Genomic DNA, 15,370 nt, shown 5'->3' on the forward strand with positions numbered 1-15,370 from the left:
ACATAGTTTGCTTTTAAATGTTTGATAAGTGATATTATCAATATGTTGAATGTTTTCCATTTCATTCCACACTTTTTTCCCATGTCTTCTAAAACAGAGTTTCAGAAACCCTCAGAAGTAATGGAGAAAGCTTTAAGAAAGTTAGGAAACTGATGGATGGAAGGAGGCATGGAAGTGATTGAATCTCATTTCTTGCTGTAAATGTTTCATGAACAGGACACATAACATTTTGATTTGCCAAGTTTAATGAGGTACTTTTAAGAAGTGATTCACTGGACCCATCTCTCAATTACACTGTCCCCATAATATTTAACACAAATCTGATTTATGATTCAATATGAGTTAAAAAAAAATATTGATAAAATAAACAAAATTGAATTAATAAGGAAAAATCTGAATACATGTACATATTTCAGTTTTACAACTGCATTGAGTCTATCCACATTGAGGATACACCACCTTTCCTTCCCGACAAGTTGTTCGAAATGTATGTAGTGCTGTCCGTGGACGATAACCATATCGACACGTAAATTCAATAGTATCCTCTGTTTTGGAGTAAAGTTTTTTATCGTTTTTCCATTTTAATTGTATGTGATGTTTTCTCATTGTTTCTTCTGAAATTACACATGCCTCTAAAATTAAAGAAAATAAACATAAACCTTTGAGTAATATGCAAATATTTTCTACAGAATTTCAGGGTTTCAAGAACTTTGATCCAAAAATTCTTCCTCAAACCTTTTCCAAACCAATACACTTGAAATGTATAATGTAGGTTTCATCATAGTTAAAAAATGAATGTTATAAGCATGAGATACTTTGTTTAGTGTAATCATTAAGTGTTACAAGATTCATAATGTCAGTTATCATATGAAGAGCTTTCATAAAGGAGCCATAGTTGCTTGAACATGAACTTTTCTAACTTTATTTCTATATACAGATATTAATCCTTGGTGCACAAGCACTAACTGGTTGTTATTTAATCCGTAAAAACTCTATTATAAACAGTTAAACATTATGCTGTGTACAAGGACTATCCTAGGATCCAAGAGAAGTTTAAAGCATTTACCTAAGCATTTTGGTGGTTCTGACCACTCTCCATTCCGACATACTACGTTTCTGTTTCCCTGAAGTTCATAGTAGACCTGACACCGGTACTCAACAATCATTCCTGAAGGATATACTGATTGCAGGAGTGAGGTAATGTCTCCGTTGTCTATTGGTGGAGGAGGCCCACATTTTCCTTTAGAGTCTAAAAAATAATGGCGTTTGCTTTATTCAAAGACAACTCCTACAGTTTTAAACAAATAAAATAAAAATGCAGCCAAATATGTCATATCAAAACTTAAGATTTCTGATGACAGAAATGTTTTATAGAAGGAATTTTAATCACTTAATCAGAAACACACATTTTAAGACCTTATTTTACTACCATGGAAGCACATATAGTACTTTAACGAATATGTCTGCTTTGCAGTGTCCTGATGTTCAAACATGTTTCCTTTCAGAGTATATGCTGGGAAGATGGATAGCTAAGATTAAAAAAAAAATTACCCTTTTATACAACATGTGGCAGTGCCTGTGAAAGGAAACTTTGGCTTCCATTTCTGGACAAGATGAGGTAAAAATATTTGTGCTTACAGCATCTGCTAAGTATTCCTTCTGCCAAATAAAGGCCCTGAACATATTATAAAAACCAACACAGGTGACTGTGAAACAAGTAGTAAGTCAATCTGCTTAGGGACCTTGGGATTCAAAGAGTTACACTGAAGAGAGTCCTTGGGGGTTTCATTTTGCCTTCTATGTTCCCTGAATGGGCCACTGAGACAGCAACCCAGAAATAATACAAGTTCAGAAAGAAAAAAAGTCTCACGAAGCAGTTGATCTCTTTAAGAAAACACCCAGAAAACAGTAGCCTAGCAAGACACAAATAGTTTTCACAATACTGAATTAGTCTACAAATACTACACTAAGTGTGCACACTAACTTCTTGTGTGCACCAGGACCCAGAGACCCAAAACAGACTAAGCCAGAATTATGTCTGAGTGTCTCCTGCAGAAGTACGGGTGAGCAGTGCACTGCGACAGGGGCAGGGGCTCTGGGTGCAGTAGACTTCCGTATTGCATAAGCCCTCTTGGAGGAGGCTGCAATTAACTCCACCACAGAGCTGCCAGAACCTACACAAGACAACAGAAACAGACTCTTAGAGTGCACAAACAAACCTTGTGCACAAAAGAACCCAGGAGAAAGAACCAGTGACCCTACAAGAGACTGACCCAGACTTGCCCATCAGTGTCCAGGAGTCTTCAGCAGGGGCATGGGCTAGTGGTGGCCTGCTGCAGGTTTGGGGGCATTGAGTGCAGCAGTGCATGCATAAGACCTTTTGAAGGAGGCCACCAGTATCCTCTTTACCTCCACCACTGTTTGGCCACAGGTCAAAAAACAAGGAGGGAACACGACCCCACCCATCAACAGAAAATTGAACTAAAGATTTACTGAGCATGGCCCCTTCCATCAGACCAAGACCCAGTTTAATCCTGAGTCAGTCTGTCTCATCAGGAAGCTTCCATAAGCCTGTTATCCTCATCCATTAGAGGGCAGACAGAATGAAAACCACAATCACAGAAAACTAACCAATCTGATCACACGGATAAGTGCCTTGTATAACTCCATGAAACTCTGAGCCATGCCATATAGGGCCTTCAAGTTGGACGGGTCATGGTGGAGGATTCTGACAAAATATGGGCCACTGGAAAAGGGAATGCCAAACCACTTCAGTATTCTTGCCTTGAGAACCCCATGAACAGTATGAAAAGGCAAAAAGATAGGACACTGACATATGAACTCCTCAGGTGGGGAGGTGCCCAATATGCAGGAGATCAGTGGAGAAATAATTCCAGAAAGAATGAAGAGAAAGCAAAACAACATCCAGTTGTGGGTGTGACTGGTGATGGAAGTAAAGTCTGATGCTGTAAAGAGCACCACTGCATAGGGACCTGGAATGTTAGGTCCGTGAATCAAGGCAAATTGGAAGTGGTCAAACAGGAGATGGCAAGAGTGAACATCGGCATTTTAAAAATCAGCCAACTAAAATGGACTTAAATGGGTGAATTGGAATCCCTAAGAAGAAATGGAGTAGCCATGATAACCAACAAAACAGTCTGAAATGCAGTGCCTACATGCAATCTCAAGAATGACAGAATGATTGCTGCTCATTTGCAAGCCAAACCATTGAGAAGCACAGTAATCCAGGTCTATGCCCTGAACAGTAATGTTGAAGAAGCTGAAGTGGAATGGTTTTCTGAAGACATACAAGGACTTCTAGAACTAGCAAGCAAAAAGCTGTCTTTTTCATTATATTGGACTGGAATGCAAAAGTGCGAGGTTGAGATATCTGGACTGGCAGGCAAGTTTGGAGTTAAGAGTACAAAATGAAGCAGGGCAAAGAGTAACAAAGTTTTGCCAAGAGAACACACTGGTCTAGGAAACACCTTCTTCCAACAACACAAGTGAAAACTCTACACATGGACATCACCAAATGTCCATGGAAAACTCTACACATGGACAATACCAAAATCAAATTGATTATATTCTTTGCAGCCAAAAATGGAGAAGCTCTATACAGTCAGAAAAAACAAGACTGGGAGCTGACTGTGGCTCAGATCATGAACTCCTTGTTGCCAAATTCTTACTTAAATTGAAGAAAGATGTGAAAACTACTAGACATTCAGGCACGACCTAAATCAAATCCCTTACATTTAGAGTGGAAGAGACAAATAGATTCAAGGGACTGATAAGACAGAATGCCTGAACAACTATGGACAGTGGTTCCTGACTTTATACAGGAGGAAGGGATCAAAATCATCCCCAATAGAAAGAAACATAAAAAAGGCAAAATGTTTGCCTCAAGAGGCCTCACAAATAGCTGAGAAAAGAAGAGATGCTAAAGGCAAAGGAGAAAAGGAAAGAAAAAACGATTTGAATGCAGTGTTCCAAAGAACAGCAAGGAGAGATAAGAAAGCCTTCCTCAGTGATCAGTGCAAAGAAATAGAGGAAAACAACAGAATGGGAAAGACTGGAGATCTTTTCAAGAAAATTAGAGATATCAAGGGCATTTCATGCAATGATGGGCACTATAAAGAACAAAAATGGTATGGACCTAACAGAAGCAGAAGATATTAAGAAGAGGTGGCCAGAATACACAGAAAAACTATACAAAAATATCTTCATGACCCAGATAACCACAAAGGTGTGATCACTCACCTAGAGCCAGACATCCTAAAATACAAAGTCAAGTAGGCCTTAGGAAGCATCACTGTGAACAAAGCTAGTGGAGGTGATGGTATTCCAGTTGAGCTATTTCAAATCCTAAAGATGATGCTCTTTAAGTGCTGCACTCAATATGCCAGCAAATTCAGCAGTAAACAAAGGTCTGCAAAATGTCAATTTTCATTCCAATCCCAAAGAAAGGCAATCCCAAAGAATGTCACAACTACCGTACAATTGCATTCATCTCACACACTAGCAAAGTAATGCTCAAACTTCTCCAAGCTAGGCTTCAACATTACGTGACCCATGAGATTCCTGATGTTCAAACTGGATTCAGAAAAGGCAGAGAAACCAGAGATCAAATTGCCAACATCCACTGGATCATCAGAAAAGCAAGAGAGTTCCACAAAAAAATCCACTTCTGTTTTATTGACTACACCAAAGCCTTAGACTGTGTGGATCACAGCAAACTGTGGAAATTAAATAGATGGTAACGCCTGACCTGCCTCTTGAGGAATCTGTATGCAGGTCAAGAAGCCACAGTTAGAGTCAGACATGGAAGAACAAACTGGTACCAAATCAGGAAAGGAGCACATAAATCTGTATACTGTCACCTGCTTACTTAACTTATATGCAGAGTACATCATGCAAAATTCCAGGCCAGATGAAGCACAAGCTGGAATCAATATTGTCAGCAGAAATATCAACAACCTCAAATATGCAGATGGCACCACCCTTATGGCAGAAAGTGAAGAAGAACTAAAGAGTCTCCTAATGAAAGTGAAAGAGGGGAGTGGAAAAGTTGGCTTAAAAATCAACATTCATGTTTGGGAATGCATGTAAGAATTAAAGATTTTAAAATTTAAAAAAAATAAATTATATATATATATATATATATATATATATATATATATATATATATATAAATCAACATTCAGAGAACTAAGGTCATGGCATCCAGTTCCATCACTTCATAGCAAACAGATGGTGAAACAATGGAAACAGTGAGAGCTTTTATTTGGGGGCTCCAAAATCACTGCAGATGGTGACTGCAGCCATGAAATTAAAAGATACTTGTTCCTTAGAAAAAAGTTATGACCTACCTAGACAACATATCAAAAAGCAGAGACATTATTTTACCAACAAAATTCCACCTAGTGAAAACTGATTTTTTCAGTCATCATGTATGGACGTGAGAGTTGGACTATAAAGAAAGCTGAGCACCGAAAAATTGTTGCTTTTGAACTGTGGTGTTGGAGAAGACTCTTAAGAGTCCCTTGAAATGCAAGGAGGTCAAACCAGTCAATCCTAAAGGAAATCAGTCCTGAATATTCATTGGAAGGACTGATGATGAAGCTGAAGCTCCAATACTTTGGCCAGCAGATGAAAAGAACTGACTGGAGAAAACCCTGATGCTGGGAAAGATTGGAGGCAGAAGGATAAGGGGATAACAGAGGATGAGATGGTAGGATGGCATCATTGACTTGATGGACATGAGGTTAGTCAAGCTCTGGGAGTTGGTGAAGGATGGGAAAGCCTGGTGTGCTGCAGTCCATGGAGTTGCAAAGAGTCAGACACAACTGAGAGACTGAACTGGACTGATTTAGTCTAAAAACACACGATGGCAGAAACCTCAGACCAATCCTTTCCATGCCTTGATCTACAGGGTCCAAGGAAGCAGCCCCTATTTCCACCCACATAATGAGAGAACTCTTGAGAGTCCCTTGGACTGCAAGGAGGTCCAACCAGTCCATCCTAATGGAGATCAGTCCTGGGTGTTCATTGGAAGGACTGATGTTGAAGCTGAAACTCCAATACTTTGGCCACCTCATGTGAAGAGTCAACTCATTGCAAAAGACCCTGATGCTGGGAGGGACTAGGGGCAGAAGGAGAAGGGGACGACAGAGAATGAGATGGCTGGATGGCATCACCGACTCGATGGACATGAGTTTGAGTGAAATCCCCGAATTGGTGATGGACAGGGAGGCCTGGCATGCTGCAATACCTGGGATCGCAGAGTCAGACATGACTGAGCGACTGAACCGAACTGAGCTGAATGATTGAATAAGAAACCTCTGTCCTTTCTCCTGGTGTCAGAGGCCAGGTGGGAACCTTGGACTTGCACCCTACATGGCAGTAATGGAGGCCTGATTAGTGAAGGAGACCAATAACATCCTTAGTCTCAAGATATAAAAGCTCAAATGTCTGAATACAGTTGAAGATCATTTATCAGACCAAAGACCAGGTAAACCTCAAAAGAAAAAAAGCAATCAACAGAAGACAACACTGAGATGACACAGATATTGAAATCATTGGAAGATGGTTTTTAAAAATCTAGTCCAATTGGTAGAACTAGAAAATAGATTATTAGAAAACCACATGGTTTGACAATATATTGCAGATGGCAGAATGATCAGTAAGTTTGAATATTAACTAACCTTGAAAATAGACTGAAAAGAAAATGGACATAGCTTCAAGGACCTGTGGAAGATAGCAAAGAAGGTTGAACATGAAGTTGAAAATAAAGAATAAGAGATAAAAAAAATAATGGCTGAGTTCCCTGTGCCATCATTCTCTGATGGTCTAAATGTAAAGGAAATCCAAAAGAATGGGGATATGTGGATATGTGGATATGTGTAGCTGATTCATTTTGATGTACAGTGAAACCAACACTATATTGCATAGGAAATACATTCCAAAAAAAATTTTTTTAAATAATGGCTGATAATATCTCAAATAGGGCATATGACTTAGCGACTAACCAAAGAAACAGCTACATGCTAAAACTGCTCAGTGAATTCCAAATGGGACAGAGCCAAAGAACTTAATGTCAAGATACATCATAATCAGTTCCTGTTGTGTTGTTCAGTCGCTCAATTGTTTCTGACTCTTTGCAACCCCATGGATTGTAGAAAGCCCGGCTTCCCAGTCCTTCATTAACTCCCAGAGTTCGTTCAAAGTCATGTCCATTCTGTTGATCATGCCATCCAACCATCTCATCCCCTAATGTCCCTTCTCCTCCTGCACTTAATCTTTTCCAATATCAGGTATTTTTCCAAAGAGTCAGCTCTTCTCATCAAGTGGCCAAAATACTGGAGCTTCAGCTTCAGCATCAGTCCTTCCAATGAATATTCAGGACTGATTTCTTTTAGGATTGACTGGCTTGATCTCCTTGCATTCCAGGGGACTCTCAAGAGTCTTCTCCAGCACCACAGTTCAAAAAAATCAGTTCTTTCGTACTTAGCCTTCTTTGTGGTCAAACATTCACATCCATATATTACTGCTTGAAAAACCATAACTTTGACAATATGAACCTTTGTTGGTAAAGTGATGTCTCTGCTTCTTACCATGCTGTCAAGGTTTTCATAGCTTTTCTTCCAAGGAGTCTTTTAATTTCATGGCTGCAGTCAGCATCCACAGTGATTGTGAAGCTGAAAAGAATGAAGTCTGTCACTGTTTCCATTTTCCCCCATTTTTGACAGACAGTGATGGAACCCGATACCATGATCTTCGTTTTTTGAATATGGCTTTAAGCTAGCTTTTTCAATCTCCTCTTTCACCATTATCAGGAGGCTCTTTAGTTCCTCTTTGCTTTCTGCCATTAGTGTGATGTCATCTGTGTATCTGAGGTTATTGGTATTTTTCCTGGCAATCTTGATTCCAGCTTGTGCTTTTTCCAGCCTGGTGTTTTGTGTGATGTTTAAAGTAGCAGGGTGATAATATACAGCCTTGAAACACTCCTTTCCCAATTTTGAACCAGTTTGTTGTTCCATTCCGGTTCTAACTGTTGCTTCTTTACTTGCATACAGGTTTCTCAGGAGGCAGGCACAGTGGTCAAGTATTCCCATCTCTGTAAGAATTTTCCACAGTTTGTTGTGATCCACACAGTCAAAGATTTTAGTGTAGTCAATGAAGCAGAGTGTTTCTTCAATCCCTTTCCTTTTCCTATGATCCAATGGATGTTGTCAATTTAATTTCTAGTTCTACTGTCTTTCTAAATTTAGCTTGTACATCTAGAAGTTCTCAGTTCACATGTTGTTGAAATTTAGCTTGAAGGACTTTGAGTATTAACTTGCTAGCATGTGAAATGAGCCCAGTTATGTTGTGGTAGTATGAACTTTCTTTGGCATTGTCCTTCTAGAGACTGGAATAAAATCTGACTTTTTTCAGCCCAATAGCCACTGCTGAGTTTTCCAAATTTGATGGAATATTAAGTGCAGTACTTTCACAGCATCATCTGTTAGCATTTGAAATAGTTCAGCTGGAATCCCATCACCTCCACTAGCTTTGTTTGTAGTGATGCCCACTTGAATTCACACATCAGGATTTCTGTCTCCAGGTGACTTGTGGTCATCTGGGTCATTAAGTCCTTTTCTGTACAGCTCTTCTGTATATTCTTGCCACCTCTTCTTAATACCTTCTGCTTCTCTTAGGGGCATACTCCTTCTGCCCTTTACTGTGCCCATCATTACATGAAATGTTCCCTTTCTCTCTAATTTTCTTGAAGACATCTCTAGTCTGCCCCATTGTATTGCTTTCCTCTATTTTTTTGCATTGCTCACTTAACAAGGCTTTCATATCTGTCCTTGCTATTCTTTGGATTCTGCATTCAGATGGGTATATTTTCCCTTTTCTCCTTTGTGCTTTGCTTCTCTTCTTTTTTCATCTCGTATAAGGCCTTCTTAGAAAGCCATTTTGCATTGTTGCATTTCTGCTTCTTGGGGATGGTTTTGCTCACTACCTCCTGTACAAAGTTACAAACCTCTATCCCTAGTTCTTCAGGCACTCTCTCAGATCTAATCCCTTAAATATTTTTATCCTTTCTGCTATATAATCATAAAAGACCCAAATGGCCTAGTGGTTTTCCCTGCTTTCTTCAATTCAAATCTGAATTTCACAATAAGGACCTCATGATCTGAGCCACAGTCAGCTTCCAGTCTTGGTTTTGCCAACTGTGTAGAGCTTCTCTATCTTTGACTGCAAAGAATATAATCATTCTGATTTCAGTACTGACCATCTTGTGATGTTCATGTGTAGAATTGTCTCTTGTATTTTGAAGAGGGTGTTTGCTATGACCCATGTCTTCTCTTGTCAAAAGTCTTTTAGCCTTTCCCCTGCTTCATTTTGCACTCCAAGGTCAAACTTGCCTGTTACTCCAGGTATCTTTTTATTCATACCTTTGCATTCCAGTTCCCTGTATGAAAAGCAGATTTTTTTGGTTTTGATGTTTTGATCTAAAATGTAATATAAGTCTTCATAGAACCAGTAAACTTCATATACTTTGACATTAGTGGGTGGAGCATAGACTTGGATTACTGTGATTTTAAGTGACTTGCCTTGGAAATCAATGGGGATAATTTTGTCGTTTTTGAGAATGCACCCAAGTACTGTATGGAAGGCTACTCCATTTCTCCTAAGGAATTCTTGCCCATAGTAGTAGATATAATGGTCATCTGAATTGTTTGCCCATTCCTGTCCATTTCAATTCACTGATTCATTAAGTCTTGATGTCATAATGAGTTTTTGTTTTTTTTTTTTTAATGTGTAGAGCTTTGTCGTATAGTCTGAAGTCAGGCAGTGCCATTCCTCCAGTTCCATTTTTCTTTCTCAAGATTGCTTTGTCTATTTTTGGTCTTTTGTGTCTCCATTCAAATTTTAAGGTGTTTTTTTTTTTCCTAGTTCTGTGAAAAATTGCCATTGGCAATTACATACGGATTGCACTAAATCTGTAGATTGCTTTTGGTAGTACAGTCATTTTGACAATATTGGTTTTTCTAATTGAAGATAATGGTATATCCTTCTATCTGTTTTTGTCTTTAATTTCTTTCATTAGCATACTACAGTTTTCAGATTACAGATCTTCTGTCTCCTTAGGTTTATTCTCCAAAGAAGACATTCAGATGGGCAAGACACCCATGAAAAGATGTTCATATCACTAATTATTAGAGAGATTCAAATCAAAACTACAGCATGATATCCCTCAACATGAGTCCAAAGAGCTATGCTGGCTGGCGAGTATGTGAAGAGAAGGTAACCCTCCTACACTGTTAGTTGAGACAGCCACTATGGAGACAAGTATTTATGCTCCTTTGAAAACTAAAAATAGAGCTACCATATGACCTTGCAATCTTGCCCCGGGCATGGATCTGGTGAAAAACTTGGTCTAAGAGGAAACACACACCCTAATGTTCATTGAAGCACTATTTACAATAGTCATGATATGGAATCAACCTAAATGTCCATCAACAGAGAAATGGGCAAAGAAGATGTGGTACATATACAATGGAATATTACTCATCCACTAAAAGAATGGAATAATGTCATTTGCAAAAATATGGATGGGCCTAGAGAGTGTTATACTGAGTGAAGTCAGAGAAGGAGAAAAATTGTAAGACATCCCCTATATATGGAATCTTAAAAGAAATTTTGCAAACAAACTCATTTGTGGAACAGAAACAGACTCACAGACTTAGAGAAGGAATTTATGGTTGCCAGGGGGAATGATGGGAGAAGAGACAGGGAATTGGGGTGGACATGAACACACTGCTATTTTTTAAGTGGATGACAAATAAGGACCTACTGTATAGCACAGGGAACTCTGGAGTGTAATGTGGCAGATTTGACAGGAAGGGAGTTTGAGTGAGAATGCTCACATGCATATGTGTGGCTGAGTCCCTTCTCTGTTTACCTGAAGTGAGCACAACAGTGTTAATCGGATATATGTCAAAACTAAGTAAAAAGTTACACAAGATATGTCATGTTCAAATTCCTGAAACTTACAGAAAAAAATCTCATCAGCAGCTTCATAGATATGCAATACTTATTTGGGATAAATATTATGCAATACATATTTGGAAAAAAAGGTTCAAGCATCAGTGGAAATTTCATTAATGAGCATAGAGCCAGAAGGATGTGAGAAAATTTTTCCAAAGCTGGATGAAAATAATTGTCAAGTCCAAATTCTATATCATATAAACTATCCTTTTGAATTAATGGGAGAAAGAAAGAATTTCCTGAACAAAGCAAAACTGAGAGAATTTGTCTCCAGCAGAACTATACTTAAGAACTTTTCAAAAGAAAGCAAAGTAGAAAAAGAAGTTGTGTTTTTTTTTTTAAGGTAAATATAATAAGAATATGATTTCCCTGGGATTTCTTTGGAAGGAATGATGCTAAAGCTGAAACTCCAGTACTTTGGCCACCTCATGCGAAGAGTTGACTCATTGGAAAAGACTCTGATGCTGGGAGGGATTGGGGGCAGGAGGAGAAGGGGATGACAGAGGATGAGATGGCTGGATGGCATCACTGACTTGATGGATGTGAATCTGAGTGAACTCTGGGAGTTGGTGATGGACAGGGAGGCCTGGCATGCTGTGATTCATGGGGTCGCAAAGAGTCGGACATGACTGAGTGGCTGAACTGACTGACTGATGATTTTCCTGCTGATTTTACTATAGTTGTACAAAACTGTCATCTGATATGGTGCTCAATGTATATAGAGAGGATACTACAGACATTTATGTTAAAAATTTTGAGAGAACCAATAAGTCTAAATGGAAGCAAGCATTCCACATTTCATCTGAGGTGGTAAAATGTCAGCAACAGTAGGGAGTGATAAACTACCTGCTGCTGCTGCTAAGTCACTTCAGTCATATCCGACTTTGTGCGACCCCAAAGTTGGCAGCCCATAAAGCTCTCCTGTCCCTGGGATTTTCCAGGCAATAGTGGACTGGGGTGCCATTGCCTTCTCTGGATAAACTACCTATGTGTATTTTAATACCTAGAGAGACTAAGAAAACCATGTAAAGACATATACTCAAAAACAATGCAGATCCAAGTCAAATTATTTTATAATGTTCAAAAATCCACAAGACAGTCAAGAAAAGAAAAACGTTGAGAATTGAAGGAAACACACACAAAACAAATAAGAAAATGGCAGACTGTCCTTAATAGTTAATAAGTTTCGCAAAATATAAATGGTCCTAAATACATCAATTAAAAACCTGAAAATGGCAGGGTAGACACCTAAACAAGACTCAGATGTATGTTGTCTAAAACAAAAGTCGCTTCAAAAATGAAAATATGTTCAAGTGGAGATTGCAAAAATTACACACCAGGCAAAAGTTAACTTGAAAAGTTAGAAGTGGCTAATGTACATGGAATAATAGACTGGTTTCAAATAGGACAAGGCTGTATATTGTCACCCTGCTTATTTAACTTCTATGCAGAGTACATCATGAGAAACGCTGGGCTGGAAGAAGCACAAGCTGGAATTAAGATTGCCAGCAGAAATATCAATAACCTCAGATATGCAGATGACACCACCCTTATGGCAGAAAGTGGAGAGGAACTAAAAAGCCTCTTGATGAAAGTGAAATTGGAGAGTGAAAAAGTTGGCTTAAAGCTCAACATTCAGAAACCTAAGGTCATGGCATCTGGTCACATCACTTCATGGCAAATAGATGGGGAAACAGTGGAGCAGTCTCAGACTTTATTTTTTGGGGCTCCAAAATCACTGCAGATGATGACTGCAGCCATGAAATTAAAAGACGCTTACTCCTTGGAAGAAAAGTTATGGCCAATCTAGATAGTATATTGAAAAGCAGAGATATTACTTTGCCAACAAATGTCCATCTAGTCAAGGCTATGGTTTTTTCAGTGGTCATGTATGGATGTGAAAGCTGGACTGTGAAGAAATCTGAGTGCCAAAGAATTGATGCTTTTGAAATGTGATGTTTTAGAAGACACTTGAGAGTCCCTTGGACTGCAAGGAGATCCAACCAGTCCATCCTAAAGGAGATCAGTCCTGGGTGCTCACTGGAAGGACTGATTATTCTGAAGCTGAAACTCCAATACTTTGACCAGCTCATGCAAAGAACTGACTCATTGGAAAAGACCATGATGCTGGGTGGGATTGGGGGCAGGAGGAGAAGGGGACAACAGAGGATGAGATGGCTGGATGGCATCACCAACTTGATGGACATGAGCTTGAGTGAACTCCAAGAGTTGGTGATGGACAGGGAGGCCTGGCGTGCTGCAATTCATGGGGTTGCAAAGAGTTGGACACGACTGAGCGACTCAACTGAAATGAACTGAGCTGAATGTACTTCTTGTTTTGGATTCCCATCCTGTCTGATCTCTAAACACTGAAGTGTCCCAGTACCAAGTTCAGACTCTATTTTTATGTGTACACTCATTTCCTGAATGAGTTCAGCTAGTTATCGCTCAGTCGCCAAGTCGTGTCTAACACTTTGTGACCCCACGGACTGCTCATGCGAGGTTTCCAGGTCTCTGACCTCTCCCGGAGTTGCCTAAGTTCATGTCCATTGAATCAGTGATGTCACCCAAACATCTCATCTTCTGTCACCCCCTTCTCTGTTTGCCTTCAACCTTTCCCAGTTTCAGGGTGTTTTTCAAGGAATCAGCTATTCACATTGAAGATAACCTTACTAGCATGGGAGATGACTGCAATTGTCTGGTGATCTGAACATTGTTTAGCACTGCCCTTCTTGGGAATTGGTGACGATTGACCTTTTCTACTCCTGTGACTACTGCTGGGTTTCCCAAGTTTGCTGACGTAATGAGTGTAGCACTGTAGCATCATCCTGTAGGATTTTAAATAGCTCTGCTGGAACTCAGCTAGTAACCTACCTTTAAATATCATCCATAGGTACAGCTCCCCACATCTATGTCAGATTTTGTGATCAGGCCCCAGCTGCTTATTCCATGTCTCAAAGTGGAATTTCTTGTGCTGTTAAATGTAACTATGGTTATCTTTTACACACTTATCTTCAGAAAACAACTGATTATCTTAATGTTTTAAGACAGGAAATGTCCCATGATTCCAACTGCTCAAATTTGGTCAACACTGTGATACAATAAACATGTTAGATTACATAATCGGACCACAAAAAAACTGGATTTTGAGCACTATTTTTTTTTTGCAACTAAAAATTATTCCAGAAAGGCTACTTCATCCTTATTTTGATTCAATATAGTTTGTTATTATATTCTCTAAATTGGGCGGACACGGTGAGTAAGATACTCTACCTTTGCACTGAGGTGGTTTTGTCCAAGTTCCATTTAAACATACGACATCTATTTCCCCAAAGAGGTCATAATTCCCAATGCATTCATAACGTGCTCTCTCACCACTTTGATATCTAGACTTCTGATTTTGTATAATAGCATTTTCCACTTGAGGTGGATTCACACAGGAAACATCTGAATAGAAAGGGAAAAAAGTATATCTAATCTAATGATTATCATGAACAGCAAGGATGAATTAGAATGTCAAATACATTCCATGGTTGTTTTGATTGAACAGTTAATCTGTCATGAAAGACTGCTAATTGTCATCAGTTTATATGTAAGGTTAAGGGAAAGGAAACAAAGCAATATTTTTCAGCATGAATTAAACTTCTGTATCTTAAATCTCTTCCCTATACTTCACTATAAAAGTGATACACAATTTTTAGGGCACTGAAAAAAAAGAGTTTTCCTGGAAATCTCTTTTTGAGCTTAGTAAAATAGAAATTATAAAGTATATAAATTCAAAATATATTTATAAACCATAAGCAAAGCATAATAAAAGTATCTTTGACATCAAGATTTGGTTTACATTCCTCCTGTTTTTGAGATATAACTTTAGGGCCTTTCAGAATATAAACACAGGAGGTTCTTCTTTAGAGACTTGATCAAGAATTAACACACTCTGAAGAATACTATAGTTGCAAAGAGAAGATGATTAATTAAAGATTTGGACAGAAAATCTGGAAAAATATTAGAAAAATAAAGTGTAAATTTACAAAACTATACTTTAATTATATTTTGGGGCAAATGCTAAGGACACCACCATCAATGATGTGCATTCCTAACTGTGATTCAGGGGAAGAAGAAGCTGTAACTGCAAGAGGCTGTAGCCATGGGTCCTAAACTGAAATATACACAGAATTCCTTGGGAATCATCAAAACATTGTCCGAGTTGCAGCCCCAGAGGTTTAGATTCAACAAGTCTGAGTGAGCCTGTGAATCTGCTTGCATATCTAACAGTTTACAGAATGTGCTGAGAATGCTCTGCCAGGACTGTGCTTTGAGAACTATTGGG

At 38.8% G+C, this 15,370-nt stretch overlaps 1 protein-coding gene across 2 annotated transcripts in view; it reads right to left on the bottom strand.

Moving 5' to 3' along the window:
- Nucleotides 1–227: 227 nt before the first annotated feature.
- The window catches only part of LOC138416344 (complement factor H), a 112,891-nt gene continuing 97,748 nt past the window's right edge, over nt 228–15,370 (bottom strand). The window contains exons 20-22 of one of the 2 annotated variants that reach the window (XR_011247633.1): nt 14,236–14,487; nt 1,067–1,448; nt 228–632 (exon numbers count right to left, since the gene is read on the bottom strand). Coding sequence is in view for 1 of the 2 variants with exons in the window: in XM_069545282.1 (XP_069401383.1) it covers nt 436–632; nt 1,067–1,249; nt 14,314–14,487 (554 nt within the window). In the remaining variant the exon portion in view is untranslated. The remainder of the gene's footprint in view (nt 633–1,066; nt 1,449–14,235; nt 14,488–15,370) is intronic. The other variant, XM_069545282.1, reaches the window with a different exon arrangement.

Source organism: Ovis canadensis, chromosome 12 (genome assembly GCF_042477335.2).
Source record: "Ovis canadensis isolate MfBH-ARS-UI-01 breed Bighorn chromosome 12, ARS-UI_OviCan_v2, whole genome shotgun sequence".
Lineage (NCBI taxonomy): Eukaryota > Metazoa > Chordata > Mammalia > Artiodactyla > Bovidae > Ovis > Ovis canadensis.